This window comes from Bombus huntii, unplaced genomic scaffold (genome assembly GCF_024542735.1).
Source record: "Bombus huntii isolate Logan2020A unplaced genomic scaffold, iyBomHunt1.1 ctg00000052.1, whole genome shotgun sequence".
Classification (NCBI taxonomy): domain Eukaryota; kingdom Metazoa; phylum Arthropoda; class Insecta; order Hymenoptera; family Apidae; genus Bombus; species Bombus huntii.
The window spans coordinates 1,756,879-1,780,816 of NW_026099316.1; the positions used below are offsets into that span (position 1 = coordinate 1,756,879).

Consider the following 23,938-nt stretch of genomic DNA (forward strand, 5'->3'; position numbering starts at 1 on the left):
TGGTATAACGTTGTAACGTATTGCGTTATATGGTATAACGTTGTAACGTATTACGTGTTATAGAATAACGTTATAACGGTTTAACGTTATATAGTATAACGTTATACCGTATTACATTATATAGTGTAACGTTATATCGTATGACGTTCCACAGAATAACGTTATAACGTATTACGACATATGGTATAACTTTATAACTCATTACGTCTAAGAGAATACCGGATTACATTATATAGTGTAACGTTATAACGTATGACGTTCCACAGAATAACGTTATAACGTATTACGATATATGGTATAACGTTATAACGTATTACGTTATATAGTATAACGTGATAACGTATTCCGTTATATAGTATAACGTTATAACGTGTTACGTTAGGTAGTATAACGTTATAACGTATTACGGTATATAGAATAACGTAATGACGTATTACGTTATATAGTATAACGTTATAACGTATTCCGTTATATAGTATAACGTTATAACGAATTACGTTAGGTAGTGTAGCATTATAACGTATTACGTTATATAGTATAACTTTATAACGTATTACGTTTTATAGTATAAAGCTATAACGTATTACGTTATATAGTATAACGTAATAACGTATTACGTTATATAGCATAACTTTATGACGTATTACGTTAGATAGAATAACGTAATAACGTATTATGTTTTATGGTATGACGTTATAACGTATTACGTTATATGGTATAACGTTATAACGTATTACGTTTTATAGAATAACGTTATAACGTATTACGTTGGGTAGTTTGGACGAAAAACTTACATCCGGCGGAAGCGGTGCCGCACCGGAAACGATCTCTCTCACGCTGCTGAAATCGTAATTTGGCACCATTGGATGCTTCGCAAGACCAACTAAAACTGGAGGGACCAATGGTATATGCGTAATTCTGTATTTTTCTACGGAACTGAGTAACGTTTCTAACTCGAAATTTCCCATTATGTACACAGCTGCACCGCAACTTATTGCCGTATTCATCATTCCGAACGCATAACCGTGAAATAATGGCAAGAAAACTAGTATTCGGTCTCCACGTCGAATATCCATTGATCCTGGGGCACTTCGATTATGAACAAAATGCAATTGAATCGAATATTTATAATTTCAACTAGAATGATAAGAGTTAAGATGCACAACAATAGAGAAAATATTATATAGTTGACTTGAATAAGGAATGGTTTGTTAATCATATAAAACGAATAATATATATTTAAATTTGGCATAAATAAAAAATAAATTTCGAAATATATGTGTGGTCTGAGATCAACCGGATACATTGTGTATATTAATTTAATATATTTACCTTAGAGTTTGGATGAAAAGTAACAAATTTCGATGAGACAACATTACTCTAAGACTATTGAGGGAGGATATGCAGACATCTGGGTGCCATCCTATCCGTGGTGTGTGGCCTGGTCTCTGATGTGAATTGACGTTACACTCCCGAGGGAGCAGGAGGGTGGGGAGTGGAGAGTGGTAGAGGCGAGGAAGAAGAGACGGAAGAACAAAAATCAGAGGAAGACAGCCGTCGCCGTTGGAGGAGAGACAGCGAGGAAAGGGGCGAACGTGGCACCGCCGACGAGGATACGCCAGCAGCAATCCCAGCCCAGGACGACAGGCGCGGCGAAAGCGAGCGCCGCCGCAACAAGCAGAGGACCGTCGCAGGCACCCAAGGCGGTCACGCTCCCTCGCGCACCGCGAACATCCGCGGTGACTCTGACGCTGAACGAGGGAGCATGGATGTCGTACGCCGACGTCCTCGAGGCAGCCGGAGGTCCCGCTCTCGGAGCTCGGCGTGGAGCAGGTGGGGATGAAGAAGGCGATGACGGGCGCCATCATCATCAGATTCCCTGGAGACAGGAACAGGGAAAAGGCGACGCTGCTGGCGACGCTGCTGGCGACGCGTCTGGCCGAGGCGCTAGACGCAACTGCGGTGAGAGTCGCCACGCCTACCTGGATGGCGGAGCTTCGAGATACCGGGATAGACATCTCGGTCAAGAAGGAGGAGCTGCGGAAAGCACTGGCCTCGGCGGCAGGATGCGGCTGCGCGGAGGTTCAGGTCGGCGAGAACGGCGGCAGAGGTGGCCTAGGGTCTGCCTGGATCAAGTGCCCGGTGGCAGGAGCCCGGAAAGTATCCCAGGCAGGGAAAATAGCCCTGGGCTGGTCAACCGCGAGGATTCGAGCCATCCCGAAGCGGCCCCTGCAGTGCTTCAGGTGCTGGAGGTGGGGCACGTACGCGCAACATGCGTGTCCAGCAAGGATCGAGGGCACCTGTGTTACAGGTGCGGCGGAAGCGGACACCGCGCCAGAGGCTGTCCCGCCTCTGCTCCCAAGTGCTCCCTGTGCGAGTCGCTCGGGACGCCCGCCAATCACAGGATGGGCGGTGCGGAATGTCCCCCCCCCCCCGAAAGTCAAGAGGAGGAGATCAATCCGCGAGCCAGCAGCTGCGGAAAGGACACCAGGGAGAACCGCCAAAGCAGCAGCGGCAGATGGTCGGGAGGAGGCCATAGAGGTGACCGAGTAGTTCAAGCGCCTCCTCCAATGCAATCTCTGTAGGTCGAGAAGGGCGCAAGATCTGCTCTTCCAGACCATACGGGAGTGGAGTAATGGTGGTAGCGGTATACGACTCCCCCAACATCGACCTGGCTGCGTACAGGGGCTTCCTGGAACGGGTCGGCGAGTGCGTCGGGAGATGCCTCCCCCGCAAGGTACTCGTCCTCTGGGACTTCAATGCCCACTCTATGCAATGGGAAAATCCCAGGACCAACTCTCGGGGACGGACGCTTACCGATTGGGCAGCGGGTCTCGGGCTCCTGCTGGCAAACAGGGGCTCGGCGAGCACCTGCGTGGCGTGGAGAGGATTGTATTCGCCGTAGAGTTTATACTAGCGGGTAAGAATTGTTATTGAGTATTACTGGATGTGATGTAGCACTCGCATTGCGCGACAACGTGAGATACAAGAAATACGCGATTTTCTTTAATATCGAGACGCGCACGTGGATAGATTTGACGCCATTATTGTAATGGTAGTGGCAGGACGTACGCGTGGTGCCGAACGATGCGCAGGCGAGGTGGTTTGTCGCGTCGATGTGTGGCGTCGCCACCTTACGGGCAGCACACTAGGGTATGTACGGCCGGCTCGACTTAAGTTCCTATTACGAAGAAATAAAGTCGGGTCGACCAGAGTTCTAGTTATATATCGTTTATTTTATTTATTTTATTTATTTCGCCACTCGAGTCAAACTTCCTTGGTGAATAAATAAGAATAAATAAGTATGACGGGTGCTGCGTACGTGGAGGCTTTATTTGAGTTACGCGGCGTCGTGTGGGTTGGGGAATGCAGGTATATGCGTTTCTTATTTATATTATTTATTTACTTTACTCGTTTATTTATTTATTTATTTATTTAACTATTGGTTGATTATTTATGTATTATTTGTTTTGATATTATTTATTTATTTACTTATTTATTATTAATATTTATTATTAGTTATGTTGGTTTATTTATTATTTAGTTATTTAGTTATTATTCATTTATTTATTTATTTAGTTAGCTGGTTGTTTATTTATTTATTACTATATTATCTATTTATACATGCGGTGATCTGCGTATGTATCATCAGGCCTCTTATTGAAGCGCAGGCGTTAGCTTGATATATTTAGTTTATTTTAGCGTTATATAAATTTAGCTTGATAGATTTAGTTTATTGTAGCTGTGTAGAAATTTCTAAGATAATATTTAATTATGAGGATATAACTATGTTTTGCTCTTAGATACTTATTTATTTATTTATTCGTTATATATTTTTTATTTCTATTATACTGGCTTTTTGTTGACGACTTGGCGAGTTCTTTCGGTTATGATTGGATACATTCGAACGGTTTTGGCTAGGAGGTGGAACCCCAGGCACCCCCTTGTACAGTAACAGCGACTGGCGCAAAGGCGAATAGCAAGAGGTTGGCGGTTAGTATTGAAAACCCAAGGATAGTGTCGGACATCAGAATAAGTGACAACGTCACCATATCGGTTGCACCGAAGACTAGGGGAGACGAGGAAGGTGATCCCTTTAAGCCTAGTAGGAAAATTCAGAGGAGTCCCACGATTGGTGGTAGGCCCGATATTGAAGTAGCAGAAGAATCGGTGGTGTACCGAAACTGGATTGAAATTAGCTCAAGACAAGACGGAGGTGATTCTACTTACCGGAAATCGTATCACAAGGTCAAGGACGTCAATATGGGCAAGTACCTGTTGATGACTAAATAGAAGGTTAGGTATCTTGGGGTGCAATAGGACAATAATAGAAAATTCTCATTACATCTAGGAAAGGTGTGTGTCATGGTTGATACCCTAATAGGAGCGATTAGGATGTCGTGTAAAATTAAGGTAAAAATAAGGAACTTGTTAATTTCCGAAAAGGAGATTGTTCTTTTTATTTTTTACTCAATTTATACAATTTTTTCGGTTCGCGATGATACACTTTCGATACTTGGATTAGTTAAGAATTTTTTTATTAGACTGACTGAATGATTTTGAAGGGAGCATTTATATTCTTCCAATCGTTGGAGTGGGAGAAGGTTTTGTTTATACTTAGTGTAAAATTCGGAGAACGGCTGAAGTGATCGAATGCCACTCAGGCGGCTGAGAACGGGTGCTGACCGGACGGTCACACGCGATAAAGCGTTCGGAATTTCGGTTTGTTATATACAGTTGCTCGAATTTCGTCTGTGACATTCCCCCCTTCTTAGATTGAACTTGATCCCTCAAGTTTTCTTCAGAAGACTTTTGTGGAATCGGACTTGACGTGGCTTGAAAATTACAGCTGATTCCTCCTCTTCATCTGAGTGGTATGTGTTGGTTGGAATATAGATGTTGGGTGTTGAGCCCAGGGTGAGTGGTACTGGTGGGGCTGTCGCATTGTGGCTGTTGATTACAGTTTCATTTCGGCAGCAAAATAAATTGATACATTATTTGTTCGGTATACATTTCCTGATGCATTTGAATACCCCTATTTTGTTTAATCCATATATACCTAGTATGCCTAATGCTATGTACCCTAATATCTGGAGCGTGGTTAGTCCCCAATACTGTATATTTTTAATTCTGTGTTCGAAATTAAGAGTTTCTATCTCGTCGCCTATTTTATCGATCGTTGTTTTATAGCCTTGTAAATTATCTATTATTTTCGGTGCTCGCTGGAGTTTATCTAATAGATGAGTGAAACTATCGTTTGTTTTGAGCGCTAGGGTTTTTGTTTTGATTTCGTATATGACTTCGTTTTTTGTTTCGCCTATACGCATGTGTTCGTCTTTGTACAATAAATCGCAAGAAGTGTTAGCTCTTATGATGGAAGGCTTGTCAAGTTTTTGTAAGGTATGTTTCGTTTGGCAAATTGTGTCTATTTCTATCGGATTTGCTGGTATCGCAATGTAACAGTTGCTAGTTTTGAGCGGTATAAAGCTAATGTCTTCAATCTTAAGTACAGTTATTTGACAATGTTCAATGTGTGGTTTGAAATTTATTATTTCGCTGCGACAATCGGTTCTTGAATTTCTCTCATGGATTGGTAGTGTTTGTTTGCATATAGTGGTTCCGGCTCGATTCTTACAAAGTTTGTTGAAATACTCGATATCAGCGTTTATAAATGAAAGACCTGAAGTTAAATACATCTGATGTTCGACTACTGGAGCCAAAAATACTCCATTTCTTTTACTCGGCATAGGATATACTTGTAATATGTTCCATTCTGTGTTAGAGACTAAAGGTACTATGATTTTGAAAAATATTTTGTCATCTATTGTGAAGATTTTAAGATCACCGATGTCGAGTATGAATTGAAAATGTTCGGTTTTGGCAGAAATCGCGGTGTTGTACATCTGGCTACCTATTGCCTTGGCGTAATTTTCTATGAATTCATTGGGGTCAAGTATTTGTGGACTAATTATTCCTTGTTTGCCTAATATCATGACGTTAACTATTTCATCTAATTGGAAGTGTAAAGTTTGCATCGCGGTGCCGACTTTCATGATTATCTTAAGCATAGATCTATCGATATTTGCCTGCTGTTGTAATTTTAATATATCACTATATGATCTCTCTAAGTGGTTTAGGTTTTCTGAGTTTACAATTTTTCTAATAAGTGCTGTTTAATTAGCTATTATGGTCTTGATTTTATTATTATCATCGAATAGTTTGTCCATATTTTTGTTTATGAGCGTAAGATCATCATCGTCGAGAGTCCCGAACAGACTTTTCGATACGGAACCTATGATGTTAAGCAGACCTCGTGTGCTCCGGGTATGTGTTAACGCTTTCAAGTGTTTTGCGAGTTGTTTTAGGTTATTGATGCGATTTTGTAATCCGCCTAACTCTTCGACGTATTGTTTGCTGATTGCACGTGAGTCTATTGTTAATTTATATGATTCTATTGCGCTTATCTGTTCGTATATGTCGCTAGTGTCTAATCCTACTATTACATTGGCAGTGTCGCTGTATAAATATCCTTTTCCTATGTTTTCTACGAATACAGAGTTTCCTTCTAATGGTGTAATATTTATTTGCGCGGATACTATTCCGGCAAAGAGGAGCGTCGACCTGGAAAGTAAGGTTTTAAACGATTACCGTGTATCTTTTTGTCTTGAATCAGATAGTATGGAGTACATACCTTATCAATCGTGTACGGTCCTAACCATTCCACATCAAGTTTATGCCTTTTATGATCGTTATGTATTAAAACGGAGTCTCCTTCTTTGAAAACTGATTGAGGTTTTATAATTTTACGTTTTTGATCGCGCTGATATCGCTGTTTACTTTTGATCAATGTTTCGCGAGCGTGTCGGAGTCTAGAGTCCCATTCCTTTTTGCGGAACGTGACTTCGTCTGCGTATGTGCGTTGGGGATTCTTGGATATTGTGGAGGGAAGATTGGCTTGGTGTCCGAATGTGAGTTCGAATGGCGTGTAACCAGTAGAGTCGTGTATCATTGTGTTATATGCAAGGCATACAAAGTTAAGTTGATCGTCCCATTCTTCATCCGAATTTCGCTGCATCGATTTTAACATGTCTGTTATTACTGCGTGTGTCCGTTCTAACGATCCGTTATTTTGTGGGTGGAAGGATGTCGTTTTGATATGTTTGATTTTGAACGCGTCTTCGTACTGTTGCATTAAACTAGATATAAAATTCTGTCCGCGGTCAGTTAATATCTTTTTTGGAGCGGAAAAGATGTAAATGTAATGATTCAAGAGTGCGTTCCAAATTGTTTCCGTTTGCTGAGTTTTTAGTGGTACGAGTATTAAGTATTTTGTCAATTCGTCATGTATGGATAGAATGTACTGATTGCCTTTTTTCGTCTTTTTCAGTGGGCCTAATAAGTCCATAGCAATTTTATCGTTTGGTTCGAGGGGTGTGTCGGTGATACAAGGTTCTTCGCGCGGTCTGATACGTGTAGTTTTAGATGTTTGGCAGGTGTCGCATGATTCTATATGTTGTTGTATGCGTTTCATCAAATCTGGTACTCTGTGCCGTTCACGAATGCGGTCGTATGTCTTTTGTATATCGGGGTGTCCTACTAAATCGTGATTTTCTTTCAATAATTCGTCTATTTCTTCGTCGCTATATGTTTGAATTGGTTCCCATGCAAAATTTAATTCTTTTACAGTGTCGTTCAGGAATAATAAAATTTGTTTGATCGCGTTCTTTTCGGTCTCTGTGAAACTGTCGTCGCCTATACCTATCTTTTCGTTTATATGAATAATTTCGTTTAATTTAGTTAACCATTCGATTCTGTCGTAATTTCCTAGCTCTGTTTTGGATAATTGATAGAAAGATTTACGGTTCGGAGTCATTTTGAGAATTTTGGGTAACGCGTCGGTAGATTTTTCCCAATCGTGATATTTTTTATCGAGTTCTATGTTCAAATTTTCGAGTCGTCTGGTCAGAACATGTATTCTAGATAGTGCGTCGGCTGCAGTATTATCTTTTCCTTTCGTGTATTCTATGTCGTATTCGTATTCTTCTAGTTTTAGTCGCCATCTCGTCAAGCGTGATGAGGGGTCTTTGCAATTCTGTAACCATTTTAGTGCTTGGTGATCGGTTCGGATGAGGAATTTCTGTCCTAACAGATATTGTCGGAGGCGTTTCACGGCCCATACTATTACTAAAAGTTCTTTTTCTGTAGTGGAATAATTTCGTTCCGGTGGGTTTAGAGTTCGCGAGATATAACAACATGTATGTCCGTCCTGTGATAAGATTGCACCTATACCTTCGTTACTGGCGTCAGTCGTTAATGTGAATGGTTTCGCAAAGTCTGGGAATTTTAGTACGGGTGATGAACAGAGTTTGTCTTTTAATGTCTGGAATGCTTCCTGGGTTTTATCTGTCCAATGAAATGATGTCTCCTTTCTTGTAAGTTCGGTCAATGGTTTCGCGATCTTAGAAAAGTTTCTTATGAACTTACGGTAATAACCTGCTAGTCCTAAGAACGATTTGATGTCTGTGGGATTACGTGGCTGTTTGAAATTGCTAACGGCTTCTAATTTTTTGGGATTTGGCTTTACACCTTCGGCGGTTACTATATGTCCAAGATATTCTAATTCTGGTTTGAGAAATTCGCATTTGTCCGGCTGTATTTTGAGTCCGAGTTCGCGTAGGCGTTGCAATACTATCGCGAGGTTGCTATTGTGCTCTTCAATCGACTGTCCGAATATTATAATGTCGTTTAAATATACGAAGCAATGTTTATTTATGAGTCCTCTTAGCGCGGTATCCATCATGCGTTGAAATGTTGCAGGTGTATTCTTTAAACCGAATGGCATCCTATTGTAATGATAGTGTCCTTGTGGTGTGGAGAATGCTGCGTACTTTTTAGAGTCTATGTCCATTGGGATTTGGTGGAATCCGGAGGATAAATCGAGGGCTGAGAAGAATTTTGCGTTGCCTAGTTGGGATAGTATGTCGTCTATGTCAGGTAATGGATATGCGTCCTGGTCAGTTAGTTCGTTTATTTTTCTGAAGTCTATTGCAATTCGCCATTTCTGTTTCCCTGAGGCGTCTGCCTTTTTTGGTACTACCCAGACTGGTAAATTGTAAGGAGAATCAGATGGTTCTATAATGTTCTTTTGTAGCATTTCGTCCATTTGTCGTTTGATTTCTTCTTTATGGCATTCAGGCGGTCGGTAAGATTTTGTGTTAATGATTTTATTTTCTTTTAACGTTATTGTGTGTTTAGCAAGGTTAGTGCATGGTAATAAGTCGGTCTCTAGATTGAATACGTCGAGGTAGAACAGCAATATCTTTTCGATTGGTTCACGGAGGGTTTTCTCTATATGCGAAAGTCTAACTATATCTTTAAACGTGGAGACTTGATCGTACGTATTTGAATTTTCGATAAAATTAGTCATTTTGGCTGGGCACTCACCACAATTGATAAAGCATATCGTTGTCGGTTTTCCTTCCAGGTAGACTGTTTTTGACACTGCTTGTTTTGGAGGTACGTCGTTTTCCTGTTGCAATAATGATTCGAGAGTTCAAATTTGAATTTAGATAGGGCTGGCAAACCGAATATGCCGTCTTCTATAATTGGAAAGTTGTCTTCTACCACAAAAAATTCTAGAGTTTTGCCAAATAGTTTTATCAAAGCGTGTTCGTTGGTTTCAAATTTAGAGTGTCCCATCGAGAATTTCCGTTCTTTTGTTATTCTTGGTCGTAATACGCATCTTCGCTTGAGTATATTAATTCCTGCTCCGCTGTCAATGAGGAATTTATGTCGCTGTCCGTCGGATCGTAAAAGTACTGTGGGTAGTCTTCCCGTTGTGGCGTTAATTCGTAGGTCTGGTCTGTTGGTTTCTCTATTTCTTCCTTGTGTGTCTCGAGATTGTGGACTGCTGGTGGTCTCGGAAATTGGCTGGGTGTTCGAAAATTTTTACATTGACTGGAGACATGTCCGATCTGGTTGCATTTGAAGCATTTTAATTGTGTCCTTTGGGCAAGTGGTATTTGTTCGGTTTGTCGGAAGCTTCTTGGCATTGGATTGGGTGTTGGAGTTGGTTTTTTAGTGATCGGATTAGGATTATTGGTTGTTAGTCGTTGCTGCTCAGGGAGTCGTAATCGTTCTATTGGTTTTGGTCGTCGATTTCGATCTTCCCCGAAGAATCGCTCGATGTCGGTGGCTTTCTTTTCGGCTTCAAGGATATTGTATGGTGGATTGGCGAGTAGTAATTGTCCTATTTCGCCTTTCAGGCCTCGGATAAAATCGATCACGGAGTCTTTTAAAATCCTGTCGTTCATAGCTCGTCTAGTAATTTCGTCACGGTATTCGTTCGTTATACTGTATTGTAACTTATTGAGTGCTCTGCGGAACCTGATGATATAACTTTGCACACTTTCGTCGTGACGCTGTCTCGTTTCGCGTAGCTGGTCTTGATGTTCTCTAACAGAGTCTTGGGTGGCTACGTTTCGTCTTAGGGCATCGTACAGGTGTCCGTATTCGTATATCGGTATATTGCAGATGGCCATTGCGGCTTTACCCGCGATTTTCCCGATTTTGATCGTTTTTAATAATAGCGTGGGTTCGCTACACATGGCTCGTAATTCGCGTACTTCGCGTATGAATTCTTCGACTCCGATATTGTCTTCACCGTTTAATTGCGGAATACATACTATCGCGTCTTTGGTCCGTAAGCTCGGAGAGGCGAATTGCGGTGGACGGTCTTCGTAAGAGGGATGGTTGCCTTCTTCTGTTCGAATTGGAACGCATGGTGGGGAAGTTCTATCTCTCGCGGCAACAGATTCGTCCATAGTAATAAGGGAGCCTAGTTCTGTAGTAGCGTCGCGTCCTATTTTTATTTTAGAGATATTTTTGCCTAATAGTTCTATTTCCGCTGCACGCTTCTTATTTTCACTGTCGGCCGTCCGTTGTGTCTCTTCTACACGTTGCGCAAGAATTTCAATTTGTTTTTGTATCACGTCGAGTATGGCACGAATCGAATTGTCCGTACCTCCGTTTGTAGAAACGGTTTCAATAGTTTCGACTTTGTCTTTTCGTGATGTGGGCATGATTCTAATTGAGCTTATTGAGTCTGAACTACTGTTGCTATTTGGACTCGAAGCGCTTGAGAAACTGGGTTTTCTCACACGGTATCGTGAAAATGAATCCAGATTTTCAGCTTACCGTAGTAGCTATGACCGTTGAGGAGTCTCAGGGATGTTTCCTCTCTGGTTGGTTCTAGATTCCGAATCTTATTCGTAGGGTTGCTCTGCGCTGACCGTAGTCCTCTCGTCTAGTTTCATCGTAGTGGAACGTTGAAAGTTGCTGCAGGCCTTCGTAGTAGCAAAGATTCGCACTGGGTCCGTTGATCCTTCGATCTTCAATGATGCGCGTACGCCGAAATCGTAATTTCGTTTGCACTGAAGTGAATAGATCCTGGCACGGATCGCCAAAAATGTCGTGTAAAATTAAGGTAAAAATAAGGAACTTGTTAATTTCCGAAAAGGAGATTAAGTTCTTTTTATTTTTTACTCAATTTATACAATTTTTTCGGTTCGCGATGATACACTTTCGATACTTGGATTAGTTAAGAATTTTTTTATTAGACTGACTGAATGATTTTGAAGGGAGCATTTATATTCTTCCAATCGTTGGAGTGGGAGAAGGTTTTGTTTATACTTAGTGTAAAATTCGGAGAACGGCTGAAGTGATCGAATGCCACTCAGGCGGCTGAGAACGGGTGCTGACCGGACGGTCACACGCGATAAAGCGTTCGGAATTTCGGTTTGTTATATACAGTTGCTCGAATTTCGTCTGTGACAAGGACATCGTTGCCGAACGTCAATGGGCCCACCGACTCAGTTAGGAAACTATTACGGAGTGCGGGAGTCGGTGGTGCTTTATGCCACACCGATATGTGTCAAAGCCCTAGCAATACGGAAAAACAATAACATTCCGAAGATGTCGATAGTGATCGAATAAAAGATGAAGGGAAGAGTAGCTCTATTGCAGAGAAGATAATTGGACCAGAAAGCTGATTGACGACGCCTGCATTTTTAATAGAGAACGATTAGGAAAGAGACACACCCAAGATGCTGGGATTGTGATGTCGAAGGTGAAGATGCAGAGCATGCGTTGTTCAATTGCCCCAGATGGGACAATGGAAGTACATTGTTGGATAATTACGTAGGCGAAATACTGGCAACCAATAACGTAATCGACGTGGTCGTCAATAGCGAGGAGAACTGGGCTAGATTCCAAGGGCTTTGCCGAAAGAAAATGATAGCTCAATCAGATAGACAAGATAAGGAGAGGAACATGGAGAGAAGAAGGAGAGGATTAACTAGAAGAAGATCATAATAAGATGAGAGGTACACTCAGTAAGAAGACCAACCCTGAAGTAATGCCGAGAGGTGGTTCCAGGGTTGGTTCTTGTACCGACAGAGGAGAGAGACAGAGGAGGGGTTTTTTGGTGGGTAGAGGTGCTATCATCTTGCCAAGTCCCGCATAATCCAGGCGCGCGCTAACGTACCTAGTTATGCGTAACTGCATTCTCCTCTCCTCTCAAAACAAAAAAATGTGCAAAATAGGAAGGAGTATGGATATGAATTTTTAAATTACCATCTGTCAATAAATATCCACAATTAGTAAATTTAGGTTTAAGATTATATTATATTTGGGTTAATATATAAATGCGAATGATCTTTTACTATGAAATGCATAAAATAAAAGTAGATATCAATTGGTGCCACCAGATGACTTGTTATTTTGCGTGTTAAGTAAATATACCACAAAATTTCAGTTGATATAATAACCGTCACTTGTTGATAAAATATCGTTGATGTTTGGATAAGGTATGTATTTCTGTTTGTTTTAAAATAAAAACAACAGGTTGTAATAGACGTACGATTATAAATTGTAACGTATCGCTATTAAAAATCATTTTTGTTCTTCTGGAAGATTAGGGAAGAATACTATTCTGTGTTTGTATTCAAGTAATGACAACGAGAGAGTGAGTGAAGCGTAAAGCATTAGAAAGCGTAGGCGAGAATTTATCTTCAGGTAACATTAGTGATGTATGCCTGAAAAAGGCAAACGCGTGTAGAATCTGTGGTTTCAGTTTAATGTTTATACCGATGCAGTTATCTCTTCCTGGCAGACGAATAGTGTTTTTCTAACGCCATATTACGTTTCACCTTCTCTGAGTAGAAATTCGTGATACTCGCAAGTTTAATATTTCAAGTCCTGGCATAATCATTCATTGATTCGGTGTAATTAATACTTGGTTAGGTACATGTCGAAATTTGTTTGATTCATTAAGAATTAAAGTAGCGAAAAAATGATTTTGACGGGAACTGTGTTCTTCTATACGAAAAAATGTCAATAAAGAGATATTTTAGTTTCCACTGAAATGAACAAATTATTGAAGGTTTTGAGGATTTCGAATTTTGCAGGAAAACAAGTAGTGCGCAGTTTTTCATGACAAGCGATTTACTCAGTAATTGGAAATAACCAATAGCATTTTTTGTTTAAAAAGAATGGAATTGAAACTAATCAATTATATTATCAAATATATTAGGTGCTATTTTAGTACACAGTACTGACTTAGAAGTTGTTGCTAGAAATGCGAAAAAAGGTTTACATTTCATGACATCGACATTGGAAAAGGTGGAAAATGTCTCAATTCGACATGTATATTTATCTTTTTGTTATGTTTACCGATTTTTCGGAAACGGCTTGATCAATCGGAATGACACTTTTTGCTCCTTGTAAGACATAATTTTCCGTTGGTTCAGATATAAAATATTTTTCCATTTCTTTTTTGTAAACTATTTTTTTTTTTTTACAAAAAGCCAATTTTTATGTATACAAATTCATCAGTTATTCTGGATTGGATCGAGCTATCGAGATGAAACCTTTTGCATCTTTTAAGAGTAGTCCATTGACTGGACCCATTTGCAAAATGTCTCCATTTTGTTCATTAAGTATTATTATTGCAAAGAATTCGTTATTTATCAATTTCATTTACGTCTACTCAGTGATTGTTCTGCAATTGTTGGACTGATAACGAGATGATTCTAAAACAACAGCCTGGGCAAGTAGTTTGAAATCGTGTTTTTCAATTTAGGCTTCAATTCGTGTTTCCATTGCAGGAAACAATGGTTGGTTGTTATTGTTGCTGTCGTATAAACGAAATTTCTTGACATAGCTGCGTACATCGTAGTTTGTCCCTGATATTTCGGAGATGTACAGCTAGAATAAAATTCTTTTACTTGTTTATATTAATTTCTACTGTCCATAAATAGCCATACATTATGTCCAATATTTGTTGTAGATGGCTTTTGGATTTTAAAGCTTTATTGTCTCTCGCGCATATTAGTAGGTCATCTGCGAATGTTATTGCTTCATTATTTTTATCGCTATTTGCGCTACAATTTACATCGCGATAAATTAGGCAGACCTTAAACAGTAGACAGGCGACGTTGGCTTCGGGGTTTTCAGTTATAGGGTAACACTGCTAGCGTGCGGATTTGGACCAGTTCAAATTGTATTCTTACTTATAATTACACTTCTGTATGAAAATATATTATCTACCTTACAATTTATCCACGACTTTCTCTGTTTATACATCAAATAACCTCAACAAAAAAAAAAAAATAGTTGTAGTGGCACTCGACAGTAAACATTCCAACAGTTGCTGTTCGTGGATCACGACATGCAGACCCTCTTCATCTCCACAGTACATGTTCAGCTAGCCTGAGGACCCGTTATAAATCTCAAGATTTAGTTAACTAAGGTCCTTCAAACAGACAAACAGTCTTTGTCCCAACTACGAAAAGATAGGGGAAATCTATGTTTCTCACGAACGACGTTTCCTGCTAGCAACTTTCTCTCAACGTCACTTTCCCTCACTTTCCGGACGAAGGCATCTCTCCGCGAATCCGATGATCTCATGTTCTGCGACACACCCCATCATAGATTTCCTCTGCAGCATCATCACGACGGAAAGTTATTCTCTCGTGAGGTCACATCAGCGAGTTACATAGCGTCTTTACGCTCGGTGAATATTCTACTTTTTAACAAATAGTTAGTTTAGTAATACTTGTACCGTAGACAAGCAAGTTGAGTAGAACTTGGACTTTGAAAAAAAAGGGCATTTTGTTATCCCGCTGACCGCGGATTCGTTATTGAACCTAGGATCATTGTCATTGGCTTCTCGAGTATCTAATTACCACGGTTACTTGTCAAATGCTGTAATAATCCTATTTGCAGTAGTAAATATTGCATAACAAAAATGTCTAATCCAAATGAAGATTCGTTTCACGCCCCTAACCCTAGTCATAATGTGAACCCGACATATATATAACATTTATTGCCCGAGAAAATACATATTACACGTATATATTCTTAATAAAGAAAGAATTTCAGTTGGAATGTGGTTTTGGCAAAAGTACCGTTACGCGACGGTATGACGTAGCCATACAATATTTTGTGTCGGATTTACATTTTTAACATTTCAGTTAATGATTGAATTTAAGTCGCTACAAAAGTGGTACTTTTCTACAATATTGTTTTTCCTTTCTTCAGGAGAAGAATGCGAGAACGAGTGTACTCAATGTGGTATGAGCGTTTGCTGAAGTAACTAGTTTTGTTATTCGATATTACTGTACAAAAAATATCTAAAACCTATAAATGGTATATAATGGTTAAATATGTATTGAGTATGATCTCAGACACTTACATTTGAACCAATTTGGCTTTTCTGTTTAAATCAAATCGGGCAACCGTACATCAGGATCAGCTTTATTAGAAGTTTGCAGCAGAATATTTTTACTTTATTATTTAGTTGTTTGCAGTAGATTCGTGTGTTTGTTCGATTTGAAATCCGAATGTATATCTAAATAGCAAACGACTTTTTTGTGAGGAATGGATATGTTGCTATTGTATCGTAGATATCGTGTAGGCGGAATTGCTTTTTGCATCTGATATTTTGGAAATGTACGGCCCGAATAGAATTGTTTTGAATTCGCTTATATTAATTTGTGATTTCCAAATTATTTTTATTACGTGGTGTGGAAGCTCTCTTTTTCGAGCTTAAGGAAAGAAATTCAGCCAGAATGTGTTGAATGCCCTCTCTAAATCTATGAACACCGCTTCGACGCAATCACTCTCGTCTCTTGCCCAAGAGATATATGATGAATTTTGTAATTGCATGTATCGTTGAATGTTTAAATTTGAAGCCAAATTGGGTGCCCGGAATTAGGTTATTTTCAATGTATATAGTGTTATTTATCATAGATTCGGATACTTTATAAATGTTGAGTAAGAGTCTAATTCATCGGTATAGCTGACAGAATCACTGTTGCTTTTCCTTCTTTTTTTAATGCTACTGCCTTTCTTGTTTTCCAGAATGGAGAAATAATTGGCATTTAGGCAATTGTTAAATATTATGCTGCAGGAGTAGATGTGTGAAAGGTGCGTAAATATAGTTAGGTAGGTTCTTTTAAATCAATGTTACCAAATTCGATAATTTTTTTTATTGTTCATTTTTGAAGGTTAGATCTAACTTATTTTAATTTGTGGAAATGTCAGATAGAATTAAATCTGGATTGTCAATGTTACGACCGTTCGCGGAGAGACGCGGTCGCGAGGAAAACGCGTCAGCGAGAGGCGTAAATTCTCGCTACGATTCGGTGAATCGACGCCGCGAAGTAGTCGTTCCCCTGTTTCGGTTAGGATAACAGAGGTGGTTGAATGAATATGACACAGTAGTAAGTTATATTTCACCGTTTATTCCACAACTTATAACGAGGATAGTTACGCTGATGCGTATGTACGAGATGAGTGACTGATCTACGGGTGTGTATACCGGGTGGAAGGATGTTGACCGTTCGAAGGATGTAAAATCAGTACTCTTGGTAGACGATGCTGTCTCGGAGGAAAGCTAAGGATCGGGTGTGTCTAGCGCACGGGACCATCGGATTTGTTCGTGACGATTCGTGTTAGGAGAGTGAGGGAATAGGCTTCGTTTTCAATTGGTTAGACGCAGGGTCTTAACCGCCCTCGAGAGAAAGTGGTTAGTGGGAGGAAAGTTGCAGCGTACGTGACAAATACTACCTTTCCCTTTTTCGCCGTGGTAGACAATAGTCTCTAGAAATTCCTCCGAACCAGATGTTTGTTTCGTTTGAAGGACCTTTTCTAGGAAATCTGTGAAATTTATGGAAGGTCCTTGAAACTATGGAGGATACGCTGCGAGTATCCGAAGACATCTGGTTGCCATATTGCCTTCGGTGTGTGGCCTCGGCTAGGTAGAGTGTTACGCGACGTAACAGTCAACTTAGTTATGCTGATATATTCTTATGTGGCTATTTTGTGTGTGGACTGTTTCAATGCGTGCTCTTAGTATAGACGATTAATTTATGACTTCCCAAATTAGCCTTTTTAGGCCCTTTATTTGGAGATACTCAAGGTTTCGTCTATGTAACGCGGAGCGTGCCCATGCGGCCCAGCAGTCACGTACCCCCAAGTAGACTCTGACCGTTTTTCCCATTCGGTATATGCTGAATGTTTCAGTTGGAATTCAGTCGTCTTTGCCAATATCCTAAGCTTTCTCCTTATACTTTATAACCATCCAGACAATAAATGTTATTTCTCTATGTTAGTATGTTTAGTATCTCATGGTTATCGATAATGATTATATTATTGTCTTCGTCGAATTGTGTGACGGTACATGTCGGCTTTCATGAATTCCTATTTGTATCCGTTCTGGTTGTGTCAGAGTATATCACTTATGTTGTGGTTTTTTGGGCGGAAGACGCAGTTAATCGATGGTGAAAGTTCTTTGGGTTTTTATTTGGATATGTTTTCCATTCTACATTTCCAGTAGTTTCTTATGAAGTTGTGGAAAGCTTTTCTAATTTCGTATTCACTCTCTTTGTTCCTCTGTTATTCTGCTCTTCTTTTTCTTCTCCAGCAACGCTAGTAATTTTTCACCGTTGCGTTTGATCTTTTATTTTAATGTACTAATTCTTTGTAGGATGATTGGTTCCCCGTGTTACTATCCTTTTTCTTGTTTTTATCTTTTGTGCTTTAGATGATTTCTATAGACATGATTTCTATAGGTAATCCGGGTACGGAATTCGATCTTTTCATGTTTTCGCTTGATTTCAATAGTACTTTTATGCACTGTACTAGTTCCACTTCGTTTAATTCTTCTGTTATCCGTTTATTCATTGGTGTTAATTCTATGCGAAAAAACATTTGCGTAATAAAAACTAGGACTTTGTTTGAATATAACAGAATTCTTTTGTCAAAATCCAGGAAAAGATACTTACTTTTGCTACGTTTATGACTCCTTTCATATACTTGCACGGTGTGGTATTTTTCGAAGCAATTGCGTGTATGCAGGGCCGGTTTAACCAAACGAGTGGCATAATAGTACATCGATTCTCTTCTTCTACCTTTGATTTTCCGATTACAACATACCACACGATCTTTACTTCCTTCTGTGTCATCTCGCCGAATGACATGTAAAAGGCCGTTTAGTCTTTCTGCTGTTCCAGAAGTTGATGAAGTATTCTTGAGGTCGGCGTCACGAAAATGCCCAATTAATTGACCCATCAAGCGACGTACGAATTGCAAATGCGTTATTTTGTTTTTATTCTTTTTCTTCTGGTTTGCGTTATATAATAAGTAAGAATTTATTGTTGATATTTCCAATCCGCAAAAAAGTAATTTTCGCCACCATTTTTGGGACTTTCGTATAAAACGGTATGTAGCTGTTTACTGGTCTGCTTTACACCGCCCATATATTCGTGGCGGGACTCGACGACGGAACTCTTTTCGATGGCTTCGCGATACAAAGCGCCATATCATAAAAGTGTAAGGCCGACATGCTTCCTACATCCTTCCGTCGAATATTTGGAAGAAGACATACGTGGCAACGGTCGCGAACGCGTAACGAACGCGTGCGTAGTGCGGATATCGAGGGGCAAGAAAAGAAATAGTCGTTCGTATTCGAGTTCCTTTCCCGACGTTCCGCGCAGCGAAATTGAAAGGGACGATCTGAAAAAAGCAGAGTAAACTGGAGTAGCTTTGACCTGTATACCAGGTCCAAAAGGTAATTTAAACGTTTCGGTATAGTTACATGTTTAATTAAGGAACGGTTAACCGGAAAATCTTTGTAATTGAAAAGCATTGAATTCCGAGTAAAGTTGGCGAGCAGATTTCAGCTCGTTGATGGGTCTTAAACGAGGTCGAAAATTCCACTAACGGCTATCTTGGAACACTCGATGAAAAGGATCCGTGGAGTAATGATTTTCCACAAACTTTATTCGGCGTGTCCCTCGTACACGATGACGTAAAGCGACCAACCATCGTGATTAACTCAAATACGGCGGAAGAAGAGAAAGAAAAAGAAAAGTATCGTGGAGAAAAGGTAATACCATCGTAACCGTCGTAAATCGTTGGCAGTTGTCGCGTGTCGATGGTACGTTGATCGGGTCGGCTGTACGCGGAAGCTCTTTATCGACGGACTCGAAAAAACTTTCACATCCGGCGATCGCTAAGCAATTTAAGTTTAGCGGAAAATCCATTTCTCTGGCGAAGAAAAGAGTGCGAGCTAGCGGCGCGTGGATAATATTAACTGATTTATATCCCGGGATTTAATAACCTGGCGACGTTGGGCCGGAGTACAGAGGCTCTCAATTACAGTCGGAACAGCGTCGTTAATACAAAAGGAGGCTGTTACGGTCGATAGATGGCGGCCCTTATCGTTGTCTCTCTGCCACCAGCAGGTTTCAGCGACGCTGCCTCGATATATCGATACAACCCCCCATTGGGTGAAACGACAGCGGGCTGGCTGCTGTTTTTTCGCTACGGTCGGACCCGCGCTCCCTGTCGCGAAATGCTTTTGCGTCACGATGGTTTCGCGTCGGTTGTTTGCGCGCCGTTTCGTTACATTCCTGTGACTATAACGCTTGGTTACGAGTCGAAAAACGTTTCGTTTCCCGCTGATCTTTGCACGAGTACGAATTTTTCTATTTTTCGACAGTGGATTTTTTTTACAAGTTTCTATACGCGAACATTCGTTGATTTATGCATCGTCGTATACGTATTGTCGTTGCGTGGACGCTGGTTTGCTGAACAGCGCGACGTTTTTTCCATCGCGGGAATCGCACAGACGCGTAAAGCGAAGGCCACCTTGGTATTAGGTATTCTCTTTGAGAAACGTGCAAGCAGAATAGGAGAAAAACGGCACGAGACGCGTTGCAAGGCGCGCGTTGATATACTTGTACGTATAGCCAGAAGCGGAAGGAGATTTCGCGGAGACTCGAGTTTCCAAGACTGACCGTGGCACTCGTCGCGTATATTTCGCAGGATCGTTTTATTTTAGAAAAACCGGTCTCGCCGTTCTCTCCAGTCGGCGCCCGTAACTTTTCGTAAACTCTGTTGCCAAATTGCTGGCGAAGAGATGGAAACACGGGCGGCTGGATAGCGCGGTCCACGGGTAAATTTTGTAAGAAAGAAATTTATTAACAGGAGTCGGCCAGATTTCTTCCGCGCACCGATTCTGCGTCGCCAGTGCGAATTTCCGCGAAATTTTTCACGCGTGTGTATAAAAGGACGACACAGGATGAAACCGGGCCGCGTATTTCGCGTAACGTTATTTGCTCGCCGTAGGGTACTTGCAAACAAACGCGTATTTGCCCGTTCATTACATTCGTTTGGCAACAACGTTGCCGTTGCCGTTCTTTCCACCCCCCCCCCCCCCACCCCATCATCAGCGCATGGTTTTTCACGTGTTTATCACTGGCGATTTACGTTCCGCGTTGATTAATTTTTCAGCAGAAATTCAGCGACCGTTCCGAGGCAGGCCGCTCGAATATTCGCTGGTTTAGCTCGGGCGGACGCCGAAGATTCGTTTCTGCCGAGCTGCAACGGCAAACAGGTCGTTAAGCCTTTAAGTTCAGGCCTCGAGTGTACAGAGCAAACTCACGGCTGTTCGCTCGCCGCGCGTTCCAATGGCAACGACGATCGGCAACGCAGCGATTAGGCATCGCGACAACGCGCGCCGAAACTTGGATCGGCCAGACCAACCACTGCGAAAGAAATTCTCTTTCCGTAGGATTCTCGAGAGGGGTCGGATTTCGATCGCAATCGCTATCCCAAATTGCGCGTCACTGGTTTACAAACGGTTCGAACGTAACAGCAGCTAGCTGTAAAATCGACGACTTGAAATCCGCTGGGGCGTCGAGGGGCATGCCTCGACGTCCCCAAAGGCTAATTAGTTTATTTTCGCACGACGGTGGGGCGATGCCCCGGTTAGCGAAACTCCCTTTCCGAATCGTTGATCAGTGTACGTAATATTATACGACGGGTTATTTACCGAGGTTACGACGCTCGCTCGATCGCAGTAGCTTCGGCGCACGCGAGCATCGCGACGCTCGGGGCTCGGGGCTCGTGGCTCGCGTGCCGCTCAAATTAATCAACAGTCAACCTTTTGATCTTTCTTCTCGCGTCCCGATGCATTCGCCGATATTAAAATCGGAAAATTTCCATTTCCATCCGCTTTCCGCGGCTCCACCAACTTTATTAATGTCTCGTGTTACAAACCGTTCGTCCGATTTGCTCTACCATCGAATCCCTCTTTCATCTATCTCTTCGAATTCGACGCTGAATTTGTATTTTCATGCGGATTACGCGGTCCAGGGAATTTTGGTCGTTCCGGTTTTTACTTATTAATTGGAATTTAGGAATGTTACGACGCCTAAAGCATCTGCTCGCCAGCCCGCGCGACCGGACAACAACCGACCTGCGTAACGGCACTTCGACCCTCAATAAACCTAAGGACCCACCATAACTTTCATTTCCCTGCATTGTTTCGCCATATGTCTTCAATCCGATTGTCTTGAAGAATTGCAAGCCAAAATATGCTCGAAACACAGTCGGTTTTAGAGGTGTCCTTGGGTTTATTAGTCGCCTTTAAAACACGGAGAAAGCGGGTATGCACCCATTAGGAAAACCCGAATAGCCCTGTAATAAAACAGGCTTGGTTTTCTCATACACACAGTCATTTACGCACCACGATGGTAGAAGACTCCCTACTCATCCCTTCGAGCAGTAGTGCAGCATGACCAATCGACACCGCGGTTCGTTACCCTCACTTTTCCTAACGAAAGTGGGACCAACGAATCCGCGTTCTTTATGCACAGGGGCACACCCACACCGAACTTTCTTCCGTATTAAACAAAAGAGCGACAAACGGTCTACCAGCTAACGCCTAACGCGACAGTCTCCCAACTAACGCCTAACGCGACGGTCTCCCAACTAACGCCTAACGCGACGGTCTACCAACTAACGCCTAACGCGGCAGTCTGCACATAGCGCGAGAGTCGCATTCTTCACGCAAATCTTTTGTAACTAAGTGCTTGGAAATATATACTTTATAATACTGTGAATCCCAGTGTTATACCAACTCAATCACCCCTCATTATCTCAAAGGAAATCAGGGGATCGATCAATTCGTGGTGTCGATTGTTATAATCGTAACGGGGATTTACGACCCCCGTTGACGACTCTCCTCGCGAGTACGTCTCCCCGCGATTGGTCGAATTTACATGGTCCTTCGAGCCGGATCTCGTGCCACCAAAAAGTGCACTGAACAGTGACTATACAGTGTCGCGTGAGATCCAAGTTCCAACCACTTAGTCAACTGAGCAAGGGAACCGCCATCGGAGAGAAGCACCTCCGTCGCGCAGCATCTACACGAGCCCACGCCGCATCGTAACGATTAGCAACAGAATCCCAGATCAACGTCCATTTGATCAAGGTAAGGGCGTTCATTATCAAAATCAAACATGGCCCAAGCTGAATCAATCAGCACGTTACGGCGGAGACGAGGCGTCCTAGCCCGTCGACTTGCAACCATAAGGCGCGAACTCGATGAGTACGAAGCGTCTGGGAAGGCAAACAGAATCTTCCTAGCATCTTGCCGCAGCTCGTTCGATGAGCTTTGGAGGAGGATACTCGAGGTTCAAGAAGAGTTAGGTGTGGTAGATGAGGGGGAAGATGCGCGGGTAGATTCGTTATCGCAAGAGCATCGGGAGCTTGACATGCGGTTCCGAGAGCTCTTTGAGCAAATATCAGCAACAACCCCGTCGACTACAACAAGAGGTGAGACGTGCCGGAAACCAGAGCCGACCACCGTTCCAGAGGTCCGCGTGCCCCAATTCGACGGTGCCCTCGAGAATTGGACCTATTTCTACGACACGTTCACATCCATAGTGGACCTTAACGAAGGTTTGACGAATGTCCAAAAGTTCCAGCATCTACGCTCATCTATAACTGGACGGGCCGCACAGAGTATCCAGTCATTAGAACTCACAGAGGCCAACTATTCCATCGCGCTTGATACACTGAAGGACAAGTTCAATTGCCCCCTCCAAATCTGCATGCGCCATTGGAATCTGATGCGTAATTATCCGGAAATCAAAAGGGAAACTCCAGAGGCCCTAGAGGATTTGTTGGAAACCATCAGCGTAAATCTAAAGGCGCTCGAACATCTAAAGGAGCCCGTCACTTCAAACATAGCGATGATCGAATTGATCGCGTCGAAGTTGCCCGCGTCCAGCCTGCGTAAATGGCAACGCACACATTCCCCCGCCAAAAGGTGCCATCCTATCAGCATCTGATAGACTTTCTCAAAACACGGGCGAACGGGACTCAATTCCTCTCTAAAGAGAAGGAATCAAAAGGGTCAACACACAAACACCGCAGTCAGCGAACAACCATACCGCATGGGCGAACCCTTGCTACAACCAGCAGAACGGTGGTGTGTCCGACCTGCAACGGACATCACGAGATCAGACACTGCAAAATATTCAAGGCCAAATCAGCGACCAAACGTTTTCAAATCGTGAAGAAG

General features: G+C 41.9%; 2 protein-coding genes across 2 annotated transcripts; one reads left to right on the forward strand and one right to left on the reverse strand.

Moving 5' to 3' along the window:
* Positions 1–740: 740 nt before the first annotated feature.
* LOC126875707 (uncharacterized) lies at positions 741–1,390 on the reverse strand. Its single transcript, XM_050638597.1, has 2 exons — positions 1,333–1,390; positions 741–1,089 (listed from the first exon to the last, which is right to left on the reverse strand). Exons 1-2 carry the CDS (start codon positions 1,374–1,376, stop codon positions 741–743), a joined length of 393 nt encoding a protein of 130 aa, XP_050494554.1. The 5' UTR covers positions 1,377–1,390.
* A 1,929-nt stretch (positions 1,391–3,319) lies between these two features.
* LOC126875700 (uncharacterized) lies at positions 3,320–4,921 on the forward strand. Its single transcript, XM_050638589.1, has 4 exons — positions 3,320–3,372; positions 3,922–4,267; positions 4,352–4,413; positions 4,850–4,921. The coding sequence occupies exons 1-4, from the start codon at positions 3,367–3,369 to the stop codon at positions 4,919–4,921; spliced, it is 486 nt and encodes a 161-aa protein (XP_050494546.1). The 5' UTR covers positions 3,320–3,366.
* The last annotated feature ends 19,017 nt before the right edge of the window (positions 4,922–23,938 follow it).